Source organism: Leptonychotes weddellii, chromosome 6 (genome assembly GCF_054177405.1).
Source record: "Leptonychotes weddellii isolate Sample4059 chromosome 6, ASM5417740v2, whole genome shotgun sequence".
Lineage (NCBI taxonomy): Eukaryota > Metazoa > Chordata > Mammalia > Carnivora > Phocidae > Leptonychotes > Leptonychotes weddellii.
The window spans coordinates 96,049,721-96,070,404 of NC_138374.1; the positions used below are offsets into that span (position 1 = coordinate 96,049,721).

At 37.1% G+C, this 20,684-nt stretch overlaps 1 protein-coding gene across 1 annotated transcript in view; it reads right to left on the reverse strand.

Moving 5' to 3' along the window:
• Positions 1-1,941: 1,941 nt before the first annotated feature.
• The window catches only part of PLA2G4A (phospholipase A2 group IVA), an 88,732-nt gene continuing 69,989 nt past the window's right edge, over positions 1,942-20,684 (reverse strand). Inside the window, exons 14-16 of the mRNA XM_081823191.1 lie at positions 12,173-12,368; positions 10,575-10,732; positions 1,942-2,569 (exon numbers count right to left, since the gene is read on the reverse strand). Coding sequence (XP_081679317.1) covers positions 2,438-2,569; positions 10,575-10,732; positions 12,173-12,368 — 486 coding nt within the window. The 3' untranslated portion in view covers positions 1,942-2,437. The remainder of the gene's footprint in view (positions 2,570-10,574; positions 10,733-12,172; positions 12,369-20,684) is intronic.

The following is a 20,684-nucleotide window of genomic DNA, read 5'->3' on the forward strand; positions in this document are numbered from 1 at the left end:
CAAAATCTCCCAGTGAAGACAAGCCCTGGACCAGATGGCATCACTAGTGAATTTTACCAAACATCAAAGAAGGGTTAATACCAATTTTTCTCTAACTCTTCCAAAAAAATCAAAGAGGAGGGAACACTCCCAAACTCATTTTCTGAGGCCAGCACTATCTTGATACCAAACCAGAAAAGAACACTACTAGAAAAGAAAACTGTAGGCCAATATCCTGATGAATATAAATGCAAAAATTCTCAATAAAATACTAGCAAGCTGCACTTAGCATCACATGCAAAGGATCATTCACCATGATCAAGTAGAATTTATCCCTGGGATGCAAGGATGGTTGAACATATGCAAATCAATCAATGTGATACATCACATTAATAGAAGGAAAGAAAAGAATCATATGATCATTTTAATAGATGCAGAAAGCATTTGACAAACTGAACATTCATTCATGATAAACACGCCTAACAAATTAGGCATAGAAGGAACATATATCAAATTAGGCATAGAAGGAACATATATCAATATAATAAAGGCCATATATGACAAACTCACAGTTAACATACTCAATGGTAAAAGGTTGAAAGCTTTTCCTCTAAGATCAGGAATAAGACAAATGTGTCTACTCTCGCCATTGCTACTCAACATACTACTAGAAGTTTTAGCTAGAGCAATCAGGCAAGAAAAAGAAATAAAAGGTATCAGAGTTGGAAAGGAAAAAGTAAAACTGTCTCTCTTTGCAGATGACATGATTTTATATATAGAAAATCCTAAAGAGGAGTGCCTGGGTGACTCAGTCGGTTAAGCGTCTGCCTTTGGCTCAGGTCATGATCCCAGGGTCCTGGGATTGAGTCCCACATCAGGCTCCTTGCTCCGTGGGAAAGCTACTTCTCCCTCTCCCTGTGCCTGCATCTCCCGCTGCTTGTGCTGTCTCTCCCTCACTCTCTCTCTCAAGTGAATGAATAAAATCTTTAAAAAAGAAAAGTCTAAAGACTCAACCAAAAAAAAAAAAAGCTCTAATCAATGAATTCCATTGCAGTATACAAAATAAAGTTCCAGAATATAAAATTAATATACAAAAATCAGTAGTGTTTCTACTACTGTTTAGAAATAAACCCAAAATAAACCCAAGCATATACTGTCAACTGATATTTGACAAGGCCAAGAATACTCAAAGGACAAAAGACAGTCTCTTCAGTAAATGGTGCTAAGATAATTGGATATTCATTCTTCTTTCTTTGAATTACCTGTCTTTAACCTCTCTATTCATTTGTCTTTTTTCCTCTCACCTTATTCACCTTTATACCTATGAGGAAAGACAACAAACAATAATAAAGAAGGGAGCACTTGAAAGTTCATTCTTTCCTCGGTTGATTTATGCATACAACAAATTAGTGCCCACTACAGGCCATCAGACATGCTGCAGGATCTGAGGATGCAGCAGTGGACAAAAGTGACAAAAAGACCTGCCCTCAAGGACCTTATATTCCAGTGCAGGTGACCAACAATAAACAGGATGAATAAGTTTCCTTACTATGTTAGTTTCTCCTTATGTTTACACCATTGAACCTTAGTAGTTCAATGGAAACTGAAACCACAGTCATACAATACAGACTGTCCCTAAGACTCATCTTGCAGATACAGCCCTTGCTACTCTTCTGGATTTTTCTGAGGTCAACTGCTCTCTTGTGGACAAACAGTCCAACATAATCTCAAAGTAAAATGTTAAACTAGAAGAGGTTACATTTTTTTTTTCTATTTGCTGAATAAAGATACAGTGTTTGTTCAAGAAATGACACATGCTTTCTCCTTTAAGAAAAATAACCATGATTTAAAATGATAAATTTCACATTACCATTTAGGATTAACAATTTTTGTGTTTGAAAGCTATGAATCTGAGAATCTTTCATAGCTACATTGCAATACTCCATTAAAATTAGGCAAAGATTCAGTTATCTCATGCTAATTGCATATTGATATATTTATTTCATATATGTATACATGTGTATATAAATAAAAAATAGTGTTGTCTCATGGTATGAATAAATCCAGTCAGTGAATAACATTTACACACAATGCAAAGTCGTACTTATTGAGACTGAACTGTTAAATATTCTAAAAAGAAAACATTTTTTTAAAAAAGAGGACACATAAGATAGCTGGTGAGGAATGTCTAAAATTACAATATATGTTCTTACATTTGCATCAGGAAATCTACACTGACAGAAAATGTAGCTGAGTATATTTTTACATAATCACATCATCTATCAACCTAACAAATTTATAATGGTATTATTCTCATGCAGCTAAATAACTGCAACTTTGAGTATCAGCCAGTCTCTTGTGATCAGTACTAATATCTGTACTATGCTTTTAAATCCAGTTGTAATGGAATTTCAAACTGCCTCAGCATCAGAAATTGCGGCCCTTTCCACTACACAAACTATGCTGCGGGTTTGCTTAGAAACTCTTTGTTGAAGAATCGTCTTGCTTCAACATTACTAAGGGAAACAGAGCAGCGAGATGGATTCTGTCTTCTGTATTCAATGCTCTCAACTATGGCATTCTTTATCACCTGCAAATAGAGGGAAAAGATGTATAATTAGTATTGCTCTAAACTCATGTAAACATTCGTTTGGTCAAAACAAAAATCTAGTTGATCTTTTTATTATAGTTTTCTTTTTGAAATAGAGAAACCTCGGAGTCATGCATGTGTATATTTAAATCCAACATCCCACCATTATACTCTTGTTAAGCTCATGTCCAGAGCTTAATTTATCTTTATTCTGGTTTTCAATGGGGAGGTGATAAGAGGGAAGAAATAAGTAACTACTAAGTGGACAAGCAGGAAAGAGGGACCACAACGGAGTAGCAGACTTTCTTTAAGCCTAATGAAAAAAGAAGGCATTGCCGAAGAATTGCCCCGCTTTCTCAGCTAAACAAATACAGTTATAAAACATGGATGTCCTCTATCTAGAAAATACCATACTTTGTGATTTTATTGATGATGACTTTTTTATTCAGAATAATTTTCATATATATTCAAATTAATGGTGACTACAACTTCTAAGATTGCTATTCCAATTATATTTTCTTCTGGTATGAAGTTAACCTAGTTAAGAACTTCTGGAAAGAAGACAAGATTTGGAATTTGGTTAAAGCAGTTGTTGCAGGGCAATGGGAATGGGCTTTGGAAGAGAGGCCTGTATATTAATCTTTTCTCCGTTGCTTATTTGGAACCCTTTCAAAATCAGAAAGACTCCACTCCCTAGGACAGGACTATAGGATTTCATCTTAACCAATGAGCTACAAGTTTGAGGGCACAGAAGAAAATCACAGGGACTATTTTACAATTCCCTTCATTCTCTACCCCAGGGATTGTTAAACAACATTAAGGTATTATGTGCATGTGTTTCAGCCCTCTGCCCTACCTGGCAAGTCCGAGCAGCTTAGGACCCAAGGCCCCCTCCCACTCAGAGCTAGAGTGGCCCACTTGGCCTTGGAGATATGTAGAGGGGTTTTCCCCTGTCCACATCCAGTGTCACTGGGCAAGCCAGGTTCAATGCCTAGAGGAGAGAGATACGTGACCTGGGGGGTGCTAACAAGCAACTAATATTCTGTGACTTTATGTTGGACCTGAGGGGCAGACCCATCTAATTCTCTAACAGTAACTTTAAACAACAAACAGTTGTATTCTGGAAAGAGGGATTTATCACAGAAATGTGACATCTTTATTTGCTTTACGATTTTTAAGTTATATATAGAGAATATGTATAATAAAACATAGTATCATACCTGTATGTATATATATTGTCTTATGGGCTCAAACATTACTGAGTCTTTTAAGAAAAGCAGGTATTTGCTGAGCCCATTTTTCCCAGGAGTAAGGGAAACATAATTAATTCTATGGTGACAGAAGAGGCTTCAGGCCTATAAAGGAGACCCTGACCCAGGACCTCTAGGCACAATCACTTCTTGGCTGTGTGAGATCAAGGAGAATCCTTGAACCTGTTTCGTCTTCTTTAAAGTGGGAATAATAATACTAATCTTGGTTTTTGTGGGGATTTATATAAAGTATTTTGTACAATACCCAGCACCTCGGAAACGTTCCATAACTAGCATCTATTTATTGTTGTTATTTTTAAACTGACCATATGTGTGAAAATGCAGGAGCTTTAATTTGGATACGAGGCTATCAAGTTTAATAGAAATAAACACACAATGTATATCCAATTATGGGCTTATTATATGGTAAAAGTCAGCAAATCAATTCTGCTATCAAATGTATCCTACTACATCTTTTTCTTTTTTTTTTTTTTAAGATTTTATTTATTTATTTGAGAGAGAGAGCAAGCAAGCAAGTGAGCAGGGCTCAATCCCAGGACCCTGGGATCATGACCTGAGCCAAAGGTAGAAGCTTAACCAACTGAGCCACCCAGGTGCACCCTACTACATATTCTTTTAATAATCTCCCTGCTTTTGGGGGGCCTGGGTGGCTCAGTCCTTAGGCGTCTGCCTTCGGCTCAGGTCACGATCCCAGGGTCCTGGGATCGAGTCCCGCATCAGGCTCCCTGCTCCGTGGGAAGCCTGCTTCTCCCTCTCCCACTCCCCCTGCTTGTGTTCCCTCTCTCACTGTCTCTCCCTCTGTCAAATAAATAAAAATCTTAAAAAAAAAAAAATCTCCCTGCTTTCTAGATAGTATGACAGCAAGTTTTCAGTTGGTGTCTCCTTCACCATACTAGCACAAGACACAGGACCCCTCACTGCAGAGAAATACCCAAGTCAAATAAAAATCAACTCTTTATTTTCCAAATACCTTAAAAGCTTTAAAAAAAAAAAAAAACACAGGGAAATTATATTAATAATGACTGCTGTCAATTTCTTTATAATGAATTCATAAGCACAAAAAAATCAGCAATATCAATACCATGAACTAGCGGATTTCTCATAAGTGGGCCTTGGCGGTGTTTCTAGTAAACAGGCCATTCTTATGAAGGAAAAGGAATATTTACATTTATTAACTCTGAAAAACCCAAATCATATGCAATTAGAATGTGCAAGTTGAACCACTAGGTGGCATATTAACACTATGAAACCATTGCCCCGATTTTTCAGATTGCTGCAGAACACAGCCATTGGTTGTGATTTATAATTCTATGATATAAACAGAGGAGGCGAAACTCAATCCTACATCAGTGCTACATCCAAACCTCCTGTCATGACACATGGTACAGTTCCATGTCCAAAGAAGAAATATGCCATCTTTGAATCTTCCTAGTTTTTAAATGATATTAGGTGTAATCTTCATCAGCGTTTATATCTAATTTCCTCTTTCATCCCCCCTGAAATTCATTGAGATTCTAAATCTTTCCCTTCTGTGGTATCCTACAACAGCCCTCCTCTCTCAAACCTCTCCACACCCCTGCCCCTCCCTAAGTATGACTGACCCACATCATCCTTCACGGGTGCTCTTCAATAGCCTCCTAATTGTTGATCCAGACTCTTTAAATCTACAGCAAGAAAGGCAGAGAATAGGGTGCCTGGGTGGCTCAGTCGTTAAGGGTTAAGCGTCTGCCTTCGGCTCAGGTCATGATCCCAGGGTCCTGGGATGGAGCCCCGCATCGGGCTCCCTGCTCGGCGGGAAGCCTGCTTCTCCCTCTCCCACTCCCCTTGCTTGTGTTTCCTCTCTCGCTGTGTCTCTTTCTGTCAAATAAATAAAAATCTTAAAAAAAAAAAGAAAGAAAGGCAGAGAATAAGAAAAGGAAACACATAAAATGTGAACTTCTCCCAAGTAACCCACAAGCAAATACTGAATTCCCGCAATAGAAAATTAAAAATGACCCCAACGAGGAAGTTACTGTATATTTTGAAAGAGAAATAAAAATTACAGATATAGAAGAATATAAGAAGATATTCTGGTCTTAAAATTGCTACGAATCTGCCAGCAAATGCCTGCCTTTCCAATAAAAACTGAAGTGTCACGAAAGCAGGGGCCTTATTAGTCTTGTCAGTTTTGATCGCAGCACTTAGAACAGAGAAGGGGAACAATAATATTTGTAAAAGTAATGAATGCACAGAAGGTTGAGTTCAACTAAGTGTAACTCATGGAGACAATGAGATGCATGGAAGGACAGGCAGACTCTGTAAGTGCAGTGGATGGACAGGGCATTCTCAAAGAAAGACGATCCTGTAAAAAGGCTGAAGGTGGAAGATCATGGCATGTGTAGGAAGCATCTGGGAACTGGCCTGGCTGGAATGAAGATTGTGTTTGGGAAATAGTAGGAAATAAGGCTGCTTGAGAAACAGATGGTTCAAAAGTGGGAAAGAGTAAGGAAGAAACATGCGACCCCATCTTGGCTCCCCACATGACTGTGTGACCTCTAGCAATCTGCCTCCATTACCCTTGACTCAGTTTCTTCACATGTAAATAAAGATACCTACCTCAGAGGCTAGTTCTGTGTGTTAAATAGTTGAGGGGAAAATATCTAGCTTATGTTAAACATTCAAAACTTTTTTCGTTTTCTTTTGTACATGGTTGTATCCTTAGTTACTAAAACAGTGACTGACACAGTAGATACTCAATAAATATGTGTTGAATTAATGAATAAAAGATGGAAGGAGATTATAGGCAGCATTAAAGGTAGATGAATTTGGGCCTTACATATTAGGCCATGATATATAATAAGCTTCTAAATTACTTTTAAAAGATAAAAAATTTAACTCTACCTAAATGCTACTATGATGATGAAATAGCAATAAATTAAGAATTAAGTACCAGTACTTCTGGATATATACTTTCCCTCATTTAATTAATTATTTTTTAGAGGGAAAGAGAGCACAAGCAGGGGTGGGGGAAGGGTAGAGGGGGAGGAAGAGAGAGAATCTTAAGCAGGCTTCACACCCAGCGTGGAGCCCATTTGGGGCTCCATCTTACTACCCTGAGATCACAACGTGAGCTGAAACAAGAGTCGGATGCTTAACCAACTGAAGCACCCCGGGGCCCCACTTTTCTTCATTTTAATTAGCATCGAGTATTTAACACTGTATAGAACCGTTTGAGAATTTTAGAAGCTCATTATTATGCACCACTGGCATATATTGAGTAAATTGACACATAACCTGTTCTTAGAATATGTCTACTAATTTAATAAATTGAATGAGTGAGACTGCGTAACAGTACATTTTCCTGTGAACACTGAATCAACAAGGTCCTGGGAAAGGAACTCTCAGAGCCACATTCTCTCCAGATTAAACTGGTGATTTATGAGGAGAGCATGTAGCCACACTCCATGCCCATTCTACGTGGTCAGAAATTCTGCCTCCAACCAACAGACCTGCATCCTGACACTTGCTATCCCTTCTTCCTATCACATCAAACTCTTCAACAATTTCAGCCAATAAGTCAATAGCATTTTAAAAATCATTCACTAAAATTTTATTACATATTTATTTTACGTCCCAGGCATTGTGATGAATGTCTCTGGAGGATACAAAAGGTAAATAAGGCAAGTTATTGTTTTTAAAGGGTTTAAAATTTATAAGTAAAAGCAGAAGACAATATGAACACTGATCATAATTATTATTATCATATTAGTTGCTTCAATTTATTAAGTGTCTCTTATAAGCCAAGCCCTTAAATTATATTATTTTACTTAATCAACACCCTGGTCCTACAAGATATGCATCACTGTTTCCCCTTACAAACCAGGAAAGGAAAATTTGGAAGTTAGGCAACGTGTCCAAGGTCACTCATTCAAGAGGGTTTAAACATTCAATTTGGTCTGACTCCAAAGCTTCTGCGTTTCCCGCATACCACATGTCTACTGGTGTAAGTCACTCTATGTTTCTATGTTAAGTTTCTTAAAAAAAAAAAAAAACACCAGCAACTCCCCTCCACCCCCCCCTTAAATACCACCATTGTAAAATGACTGAGGCAATGTTCAGTGAGAAGGAATTTGGGAGGACTGAGTAAGTGCCGAAACCTGATGCTAATGAGAAACCCAGGCCGCTGTCATGACGGGAGCAGAAACAGAGCAAAAGTTCTCTAAAGATGAATGAGAATTTAGGTTCAGCCAAGCAGGCCAGCTAGGATCTCTGGAGAAAATAAACCAACAGAAGCATACAGCTGTCGGAGACAGGGTGGCCTTTTCAGAATAAAAAGTTAAGCCAGAATGTTAATTGAAGATGAAAATAAGCCTTCAGCCACGGCAGTCGTGGCCACAAACGTGAAAACCACCTTCTCTGGAGCTGGCAGTCAGGGGTCTGCATTAGACGAGTTTATATTCCCAGGGTCCACAATCTGCAAGCAGCTCTGACAGCCTGTGGCAAGTAATGATGTGCTGCATTGCTGAAGTGTGAATTAGTAAGCTACTCTATTCAAATGGTGTGGGAATGAGTGATTTAGCTAATGACTGAGCCTAATGAGCTCTCCAGCATTCTACCCTGGCAGTTTTGTTGGTCTTCATTTATCATCGCTTATCAAGAAGCTTTGATTCTGATAAAATACATTTTCTTGGTTAAAAGTGAGGGGTCAGGACGGTAATCAAAAAAGAGACAAAATGTCAGTGAACACTGGAATTCCTACCTCGGTATGAAATGTACACACATACAGACAGACAGACAGACACACACACACACGAATCACTTGAACACAAGTCTCAATGGTCATATAATTTAAGAGAAAGCTTACATTCATTCATGCCACCTCCAACCCCCAAAATTTACTGCCTAGGCTGCTATTACCTGTATAGACTTGTCTATATTATTAATTCTGGGCACTTGCAAAGGTCTTGGGGTTTATCTGTCCTGGTATAGGATATAGACACACATAAGTAAGCTTCCCACTTATCGAGCAGCTTCTGACTGTTCATACGTCCCCTGATGATTCACTATTGCTACTATGATAGGTGCTGTTATATCCATTTTAGAGATGAGGCAACTGAGGCCCAAAAAGTTTAAGTAGCTTATTCAAAGTCACACAGGTGGCCCATCTGAGATCTAAATGAGATATAAAGCCCACGACCTTGCTTCTACGCACTATGCCAGAGAAGTTTTTGGAAGCAATTAAATCCTGCTTTATTAATTAATGTTTGATGAGCGGTTTGTCAGGAAAGTTATTCTGAAATTCAGTCTGTTTTTGCTTAGGCTTTTACTTTTTCATCTATGTGTCAAACTACTTTGAAGAATATATAAATAAAACTATATCATTCTTTATAGCAAACAGCTTAGCAGGTTTTATATAAACCAGAACTGAAAAACAATGAGAAAAATGTAGTTGTTTAAGTTACAGATACAGATATCTATCCACTCACACTCATCTACAATATATACAGATATGTACATACACAGATATAAATATATATATGTGTGTATGTGTATCCTTTTATTTTTCCAAGTCCAAGAGGGTATTTATATATTCCTACAGTCTATTTTTTTTTTTCCATTTGAGGACAACTGATCAAGTTTAATACATTTCATCCTAAGGAATACATTGTTTTGAGTTTGTTAGTTTCACACTAGAAATAGGATTCTTCTGCTATTACCCCTTGGTTCTCTTTTGACAGCATGGGGTTTTATTAAACACAACTCTATCTTGAGAATGTCTATTTAAATCATGGCTTAAAATACTGATTTTCTCTTAATGACTACTGATTGTAAGATAAAAGAAAAAAGAAAAAATATATTTAGAAAACTAATCCCATATACACAGAACCCTCATCCATATACTGTGCTTTCTTTTGCACCATTTGCAAGGTATCCAAAAAGATTGGCAAATCAGATACAACACTTTCCCTCCCCAATTAATTTCTTTCTTTTTCTTTTACTCTTTTCTTTTTAATGTGCAAAATCCAGCTAGGATAATGAACTTGGGCTTTCACAATGGATAATAATTTGTTAGACACTGTGATTTGGAACTACAAGCCAACATGATTCCAGTTCTACAACAGTGTTCTTAAATGGTGAGTTAGAGATTACAGAATTTCACATGGTCACGGAATCTTAGCAGCAGATATACGGGGGTTAGGGATGACCTAAGTGAAGAGAATGACTTGTTTCTGAAGTTCCTAACACAAAGCGTACTTGATATCTCATGAGCTAAAAATGGGAAGGCTGCTACTTTTGGCAACATTCCCAAGATCTACAAAAATAAGGGCATTTAAAAGCATGAGTGTATCTATGAAAATTCGTGATATTTTAGCAGATAACTACACTTCTGGTTACATTCACTTTCCTACCCTTATATTTCCTTCTTACCACTTTTCTTCCTCCTCATAATTTATTTTTATCAGATGACGAATACATTAGATACTTTGGGAAAGAAGCTGAGTATTAACCAATCCTTCAATCAAATTATCATATAAAATATGGGCTCTGCCAATTTAGAGCGATTACTTTTTATTTGTGATTTTTATAGGGTTCTTCTGGAGAGTAATAAAATAACATACAAAAAATAAAATGGTACAATTTGGATGGTATCATTCATAAACCTTATTTTTATTTTTAATGAATTAAAAAGGTATTGCTATGTTCATGTGATATGGAAGTATGTGACATTGTCAAGGATCACAGGAGATACTTACATCAATGTTGTTCAGGGTATTGAAGTGCATGAGATCATGCAGCCTTTTGAATGCTTGATTTGGATATTGAAAGTTGAAGGTCGAAAATGGTGATTCGGGGTCATCAAAAATATCAAAATCAGCTATCTCTTTCTCTTCTTTAGTTTCTCTCGGAACACCTAAATATTAGAAGAGTCTCAAATGGTGTGATTTTGAAAACAGCAAAATATCTCTAAAACCCAAGAAAGAAAACATACAGATAGCTGTAAACATAACATAGGGAGCCCCCACTGGGGTCATGGGATCTGTAGTATGCACTGTTATGCTCCCACCCATATTCCCTGGGTTGAGATATCCAGGTGTTCTGCCTGGGAAACTTCCAATTGCCCGCATCTTCATCTTTCTACCCCATCCTGCAACAGGCTGTTTTGCTCTCTAGCAGCAGGATGTAAATTCTGGTAAATAACACTCTGCCCCAGGCAGCAGTCAACCAAAGACTCTAGGAAGTTAGGATATAAATACCCCAGTTCCCTTGACTCTTGTGGTATGAATGGGAAGTATGATTCTGGAGCATAGGTTCTATTCCATTTCCTAGGCTTTCCCAAAAGGATCAAATCTTCCTCATGGTAGTTGGCTTACTAACACATCTTTTGTTGTCTACCTTCCTTTATCACTTCCCTACATCCTTAGTAAAATTCCCTAGTCCACCCAAATAAACGGTCTGCACTTGAATTCCTTTCCTGGAATCTGCTTCTGGGGAATCCAAACCAAAACATTATCTAACTGTGTTCATGCCACAGAAATGGGTTTCAAGTACTCTACTGTTCAATAACTAAAAATGCCCACCAATTCTTCCTTCTCTTGTTTTGAAGAATGACTCGTAATAACCTCCCTTCCTGATCCTTTCTCTGTCTTTCTCCACCATCTGGAAGATCACTTTCTTCTCCATCATCCCATGTCAAATCTGCCATGACTATCTTTTATATCTTTTCCTCTCATAACTGCACTTTCTGGTCCAAGGATAATATTTTTAGGCCTTAAGTATTCTGCCTGTCAATCTCTAGATCTCCTTTTGTTAATCAATATTTTCCAGGATATAGAAGAATCTACAGACTCTGGATGTAGTAAAACAGGACAACTGTGCCTTGAACTTGATTCTCTTTTTCTATAAAACATAACGAAGCAACCTGAAATTATTATTTATGTTGTACTGCCAGATTATATTAATCCTGGGTCACTTAACATTCCCAGAGTTTTTGTATGATTTGTTCTGAAACAAGGGCTCCCTTGCAAGGGTAATTTTCAAAATATTTAATAATCCCTATGGCAAGGGTGCCAATCAATCAGAACAAACATAAGCCCAGGTTTTGGAATAAAGCCCCAGAGATTTTTATTGAGCCAGTTGTTGATGTATCAGTTTCTGAATTATGAAGAACTCAGGGAATCTTGGAGTGAGAAAGAGGGCAGTACTTGAGGTCTCAGGATAGTAGTTATTTATTAAGGTAAGGGGAGCATTCAAAATTGTAGTAGCTAGTACAGCAAGTGCTGTTATAAACCCACTTAATATCAGTCTTTTACCGGATTTCTACTTTATAGAACATAATTTATTCCCCATGTACCTGGAGACTTGTACTTTCTGAAGTTGATGTTGGCCAGAACAAAGTGGATGATAGTTGGGCAGTCTTTCTCCATATCAGGATTCTTGGGTTTAAAGACATAGCACTCCTTCAGTCCTTCTCGATCAAACACTTGAGGATCAATCTTTGGAAAGGGGAGCTTGTTCATTTTGGCCCACTTTTCTGCAAGTAGAAGTTCCTATGGAGGAGAGGTAAAGATGCATTTGGGAGTTTTCAGTTTTTATTTATTAAGTTGGTCTGGCCATCATTCAGTGTTCATCAAGTGTTAACTGTGTGCTAGCAATGTGCTCCTTGCTAAGATGAATAATGACCCTGTTCTCCAGAAGCTCATTAATTAAAAAAAAATTACAAAAGCACTCTATAAGTACACTTGTTAATTTCTGGCATAGGGCTAGCTCCATAGGAGGCATGTGAAAATTTACTGATGAACTGAACTGAATGAAATTATAGTGATGTAATTGTTATGGGAAAAAAAAAAAACCATTAGGGCTCTGGTTATTTATAAGCCCTGTGAACATTTTTTAACCCTTCAGAGTCAAAGAATGATGAAGCAAAATGAGGAACACTCTGGTACTGAATTTTTACTTGTACCTTCTCAACACAACCAGTTAAAATTAGTAAATTTTATGTATACAAACATATTTGAGTTACTCTGAATCAGCTTTTCTTTTGCATCTGTTTATAAAAAGAATTTAACTTCTGGACTCAGAATGTTATATGTGTAATGGCCAAGAATGGGCCAGACAGGGAAACCAAGAGTTTAGCTAATGGGCATGGCAGATTGTGTGATGGTTTCCACATATTAGCTCCCTTCCCAGTAAGAGAATTATACATCCCCACCAGAATGAGAGGACACCTAAACACAACGACAGCAGTTGATTTGTAGCTGCTGACATGAAACGTGACCAAGAAAAACATGTTTGTTGTTGGCCACTGAGATTTTAGGTTTGTTTCTGCATCAAGGCTGACTAATGCAGTGGGTAAGCACACACACACACAGTATTAGGTTGAAACAAGAAAGCATAAATCAATATGGAGAGATGCCATAAATACAGCTTATTTATGTTTATATACAGCTTAAGGGGTAGTGAGAAAAATAAGAAGCAGACTCTCAGTGGTAAAAGGGCAGACTCCGGGGCCTGATTGCCTGAGTTCAAATGCAAGCTGTGGGACCACGGGCACGTTTCCTAATGTCTCCACACTCAATAGCCTCAAATATAAAATGAGTATGATAATAATAATATGTATCTTATGATTGCAGTAGAATAAAATAATGTCTGTACAGTATTCAGAGTGGTCCTGGACACCCATCAATTGCTATACAGAAGTTTGATAAATAAATGTCAATAAAGAGAGGAAGAGAGGGCGCCTGGGTGGCTCAGTTGGTTAAGCGACTGCCTTCGGCTCAGGTCATGATCCTGGAGTCCCTGGATCGAGTCCCGCATGGGGCTCCCTGCTTGGCGGGGAGTCTGCTTCTCCCTCTGACCCTCCCCCCTCTCATGTGCTTTCTCTCTCTCATTCTCTCTCTCTCAAATAAATAAATAAAATCTTAAAAAAAAAAAAGAGAGGAAGAGAGGTGGAAGGGGAAAAGTAAGGAAAGAAAAGGAAAAAGAAAGAGAGACAGGTACAGAGAAATTTCCAGAGGTTTTAGGGAAATGATCATTACAATCTCAAGTTATTTTAACCTACTCTTTGTCATCACATCGATTTATTCAATGATAACCATTAGTTGCAAATCAAAGCTCCATGCTAAGAGGTAGGGATATCACAGTAAGTGAAACTCTTGTCATTATGGGATTTATAGCCTGGTGACTGAAAGATAATAATCAAATTACTCCTTAGGCTTAAAACCATAGTAAATGCTATGAAAAAAGTATTCACCATGAGATCTGCAGTATATGTGGACTATTTCTTCAGAGTGTATGTTAATTCATTCAACAATTATTATTGAATACCTGCTATGTTCTAGTCATAACTTGGCTGTCTTTGAATCCTTGAAGATCATAAATCAATGGGAAAGATAAATAATAGATATGATAGTACAGTATGATAGAGGCAGAGGATGTGATGGATGTCTCCATGCCTGGGCTGTGCAGTCTGAAAGGCCCACCTCAAACACAGACACCTAGATTTGCTAGCTGGGTGGTCTGAGACACACTGCGTAGCCACCACAAGTCAACAGGGAAGAAATTATTTTGTGGTGTGTATTTAGTGATATTCCCCTAATGGCACCATGAGAATCATAAGAACCAACCAACCAACTAACCAAACAGGGACCAGGCTGTTCACTATCCCTGAAATGGTAGGCTCCCAACCCCATTTCACCTACATTCCACCTGTTTCTTATTTCTCAGCAACTCATTTTCTATCACTGTATGTAAAGTTAATACCATTATCTTCCTCAGGACTGATATGAGGATTAAATGAGATAATGTATTTTTAAAAACTCAGTAATTTGTATTTAACAATATAATTTATATTTTAAATATTTATATTTAAAACAGCACCTTAAATTTATAGAAAAATATACATTCAACTTTCACTGTTCTTGATGCTTCTGGAATGTTGTGAATTTTATGTTGATCAACTCTCAATGCCATTTACAATAAAAATCTGGGAGAACAAAGGATTTAATGTATATTAAAGCAGTTGTTGCATAAACTAATAGGCAAAATATGATATTTTACTGAAAAAAAATTTTATTATATAATATTATTATATTTATATATATATTCTAGTTTGAAATTTGAGGAAATTTAAGGAAACTTTTATCACTAGCTCCTTTTTTACCTCCTGTTCAGTTGAATTATTCAGTTTATTTCTTGTCTGGCACTTTCACAATTATTCATTCAAGATTATTCAACACCAAAATAAAACCAAAAAGTTCATACTGTGGATCAATTGCGTGAGAATGAGGCAAAAAAAAAGAGCTTTCTAGTGTTTACAAACGAGACTCAGGATGACTAACGATGTGTGGATGTGTGGGGAAAGAGGAAAAGAGAACTTCATGAGGTAAAAGACCAAGCTATTTTTACATAGATATTTCATGTTGGAATCAGGAAGCAATTGAAACTTTCCCTTTCTTGATATGATCCTTCTGTGGAAAAGGTTAAAAGCTGATGACTATAGAGACAGTGATTACAGGATGGAAAAACTACTTCCTTTCTGATGTCTCGTTTCTCTGTAAAGACTGAGAAACAATGACCCAGACTATGACTAGAGCAGACAAGTCTGAAAGGGGTATTTTAGAAGAATGCCACGAGCAAGAACATTGCTGCTTCATAAATTATGGCAATATGCCTATCGTAAGTATCCATTTTGGTTGTTGGACACCTCATATACTTCAGATTTCCATAGACTGACTCATGGTAAATGGCCAGTACGCTTCTTTGTAAGATGTACACATTTTTGAGTACTAAGACACTGTGAAGGATAAGAAGAACAGTCTAAATAACACAGAAATATATTCAAACTATAGTGTGAGTGGCATATATATGCCATTTTATTTATTTTTATATATGGATAAATATAGTTATATGTATTTTTAAATAAATATATATTTATATATATAAATTAGCTTTTCTCAAGAGGAAATGAGCTTTTTCTCTGCACACACGTAGGATACAGGCTTTCTATGATGTTTCTCAATATTTACCATCTATTTTTGGAAAAGGAAGTGGTATAAGTATAAATATGCATGTAAATATGTAAATAAATTGAATCTTAAAAAAATTATTGAAGCAAGTAATAGAGGATACAATGGATAGAAACTATAATTTAGAATTCAGTATTTTGTGGGTATGGTCATCATCACTTCCAATAAAAAGCATGCTGGTATTAGGTTCCATGAGCTTTATAATGCAACAGGTGTGAAAATAATTTTGCATATTTAATAATGTGTAGAATTTACATAGCACTTTATAGTTCTCGTTAGTTCTTCACTAAGATGTTACTATGCCTTCATAAAAATATGTAGAGAACTTAATGTTGGGTATATCTACTCATCACAAGGCATCTGATCCTTAATGACCAATACAGGTATAGTGGGTTCAATGGGGACCCTCCAAAAGGTAAGTCCATGCTCTTACCCCCCCACCCACCCCCAGGACATATGAATGTGACCTTATTTGGAAGAGGGGTTTTTGCAAATGTAATTAAGCTAAGCATCTAAAAATGAGGTCGTCATGGGTTATCTGAGTGGGCCATAAATCCAATGACAAATATCCTCATAAGAAGACACACACACAGAAGAGAGGCCATATGGAGCTGGAGGCTGACACTGGAGTTATGTAGCCATAAGCCAAGGAAAGCCTGGAGCTGCCAGAAGCTGGAAAAGGCAAGGACAAATTCTTCTGTAGAGCCTTTGCAGGGAGTGTGGCCCAGAGGAAACCTTGATTTCAATTTCTGGCCTCCAGAACTGTGAGAGAATACATTTCTGTTTGTTTTAATCCACTCCATTTGTGGTAATTTGTGATGGCAGCCCTTGGAAACTAATGTTTGAGGTAAATCTGTAAATGCTACATTTAGCAACAGGCAGTTCTCTTTATCAGCCGTAGTGGATCAATGCCCGGAAAGCTAACACTTGGACCGTTCGGCCACGATGGTGCGTCAACCCCAAATACAAGTCAGAAGTAAATCATATTGAAGAGGCTCTAACACAAGGATCATGCCATAACGTTAACAAATAAATCAGGTTGGTGTGGGAAAATACAATTATTTTTCTGGTGTGTGTGTGTGTGTGTGTGTATGTGTGAGAGAGAGAGAGAGAGAGAGAATTTGATGGATTTTGGCCTTGAGTGAAAAACAGAAAGATGAGTCAGTTTAGATACATTACTTCCGTCATTTGTGAAAACTGGCTCATCTCCAATTTTCCTTCCTTCCCTCCTCCTCTTTGCCTTCCTTCATTACCTCCTTCTCTCCTTTTCTCCTTCCTTCTTTCCTTTTATTTTTAAGAAAATGAACCCACTGTTCTGGTTTCTGCTCATTAAGCATTTAAAAGGGCACTGAAAAACTGAGTTAGATTTTATGTCCAATATTTGGCAACATAATACAAAATAACATTATTTAGGGCATAATAACTCTAATTCAGTACTCTCCATAAAATTTAGTAAGGCCAAAAAAAAAAATCTCTAGTGGTAAACTCTGAATTCTCCTATACTCCTTGCTTGCTCCTCACCAGAGCCAAAGCTTTCTTAAAAATGTTTTTTTTTTTTCTAAAATCACAGTCTGTTTCTTTTGCAGACTTGAATAGGAAGACCCTGGCTTATTTTCATAAACCAACATTAAAGACACACGCTATTAGAATTCTCCTTGGATGGACCCTAATGGTGAAATAAATTTGCATGGCATATATCTAAGCTACTAAAGGGTTAACAAAAAGAAACTTGACAAAATGAAGCATAGAGCTGCTTTTCTTAAATCAATTATGAATATTATTTAGAATCATGAGGCTCTTTATATCTGGACTACTATTAGGGTACGTGCCTACAAATCTAAAAAACCCCCAAAAAACAACAAAAAAAACACCCCTCCAGTATTACTCACAGTGACATCATCAGTTTCCAAGGCCAGTTTGCGGCTATTAAAAGCCGTGATATCTATCATTCATATCTCCCTGACAAAAATCTGAGACTTAACTATTCTTATGAAATGTTTATATCAATAACTGTGAAATAAAGTTTATGGTTTTAATTTTTGGCTCAGCATTTTTGCTCTGCTCTTTTATTACAAATGGCATTCATATTTCAGTCTCAAAAACAGAAAATTATTCACTACTTAATCGACTTAATAAAATCCTGTTATTACACGGGAGCTTTTCCCCTCCTCTCAAAAAACTTCACGTAGATCCCTTATCAATTTTTAAACCTTACTATATTATATCTAAAATAAGTATCCTAAAAACAATAAAAAATAAAATAAGTGTCCTACTTCAGCATTAATAGTGTAGTATTTTTATCAATTTAAAAATTATATTTGGGGGCGCCTGGGTGGCTCAGTCAGTTAAGTGACTGAGAAAGTCGGTTAAGTTAAGAGAGAAAGTGACAAGATAGCAATAATCTGAAAGTTGAAAATAGAGCATTGTTAAAAAGTTCTTGCATATTCACATACAGAGATACCATGCTGTGTTTATAATTATGTTTAAAAAATATTTAACGACATGGGAAAATGCTCACAGTATAATTTTAAGTAGAAAGAAGCAGAATGCAAAGCAATACGATCCTGGTGTACACACACACACACACACAAAGACTAAAGGAAAACAGTAAAATATCAGCAATTGTTTATGAATAACAGAAATGATATATATTCCAAATTTCTAAATTTTTTTTTACAATAAGTATATATTCTTCTTGACTAGAAATAATGAATCAAAGTCCATTTAAAAACTACAACAAAGTACCATGGTTCTTTTTAGAGGTACAAAGTGATATCCTCAAACCTTCCCAATATTAACTCATGAGGTAGTAGAGCTGTTATTCATATATAGAATGATGGCTTTGACATTTTACACTCCCATTGGTGAAATGAATAATACAGTTTCTTCCACCTCCAGAACTAGCTTCGAAGCTATCATCCTAGAGTCAACCATTGGAACTCACCTCCCCACTGCTGCTCATGGTCATCAAATCCAGCTCTTGGCTTTCTCAGTCACCCGTCCTGTACAGTACTTCATTATCCTATGCTTCGGTTATAGTAAACCCCTCTTTTTTAAAAAAAATTAATTATTTTAAAATGCGGGGCTTGAACTCACAACCCGAGATCGGAACCTGAGCTGAGATCAAGAGTCAGACGCTTAACTGACTCAGCCACCCAGGTGTCCTGTAGTAAATCTCTCTTAATTTTAATCTTTTGCTCTTCATTCTCCAAGTCATCCTACTTTCCACTGTGGGATTAATCATCCTAAAATTCCAATTGCATGAAGTCGTTTGTCAGCTGCAAACTCTTCACTGATTCTCTATCTCCCATCATGCAGCCCTAAAGCCCTCCTACTGGGAGCTTAATATTTATCACTTCTAGTCAGATCGCTCCATCTCCTCAGAAGTGCTCACTGCCGTCCCTGTGCCATTTTCATCCTGTTCTATTTATTTCCCTGCTCATCTACTCCAGGACACACCTATCTATTCTTATATGGATCTCCCATAACACACATGCTTATATAAAGTCAAATTACTATTTAACAATAAGTTGCTCATTTTCCTTCCAGGTTGACTCTTGTGTATAAAAGTCTTTCCCCCAAGAAAGCTAAAATGTTTTGGAGATCAAGAACCATGGTTTATCATTAACTGCTGCACACAGCACACAGCACAGAAAAAAATACATGTAAAACATGTTCAAAGGAGGCAGCTAGTAAAGGGGAAAAATCATTAGATTGTCACTCTGGAGCCTTGAAATCTGGTCCAGCGTGACCACTTCTTAACCAGCACTTTTCCAGCCAGGTCCTGGGGCTATGTTCTGTTCACCCATTATCTTATTTAATTTGTTGATATGATGAAATTGCTCATCTCACCAACCCTTGTTTCCTTGTTAGAATACCAGTAACTGCCTCAAAAAAAAAAAAAAAATCAAACGTGAAAGCAATTTTTAAAAATGAGACTTTATATATATTAAAGAGCTGTTACAATAGCCACTATCAGTCTTGAGAGCAGCTTAATCATAGTATAAGGGGAAGGAAAGCAGATGTCAGAGAACCTGGGTTATCACTGACTTCCTGGTTGACCTGGTTATCACTGACTCTTCCTCCTTGACCTGACTTATCACTGGCCCTTCATGGTTGGGAGATCATGGACTGTGTCACTTAGCCTCTATGAATTTCCGTGTCTTAACTGATGAAATGGGTATAATAACTCCATCGCTCTCATAGCATTTCATTCATTCACTCACAAAAAATGACCTACTCACACTTTGGCCAACACTTATAATACAATTAGAACCAAATGATTAAAACAAAACATACATTCAAAATAGTGTTCTAGTTCCCAAGGAGTTCACAGACAGTGGAAGATATATATATATATATACAGACAATAGACCATGAAAATTGCCATATTTAGAAGAATCTACTAAGTCCTTTGTACTGACACTCAATCTGTGGAGGTCAAGAAAGATAACATTTGAGATGTGTCTAAAGAAAGTTTGAGGTCTCCAGGTGGAGGGAACAGTAACATTCATGGTCTCACTTTGGTGAGGCCACAGTGCTGCTAAGCAATGTATGCTGCCTGTTAGAATTTCTTCTCATTTCTTCAGAGGCAGGCTTTTATTCTCGCCAGGTTCCTGGCTCCACCACCTCTACCCTCTCACTTTCAAAAGATAACACTGAATTATAATTTCTACAAAAGTGAGAAGTCATCAGGTGAATACTTTCTTAACTTCCCTCTCCGTGCCTAACAGTGACCTTCCATCACAGCCATCAGATTCCCCCTGCCCTCTTGCCCCAATATCAACATTTATAAATTACTCTCCACCTATATTTTTGTATCTCCTTTGCACTCTTCAC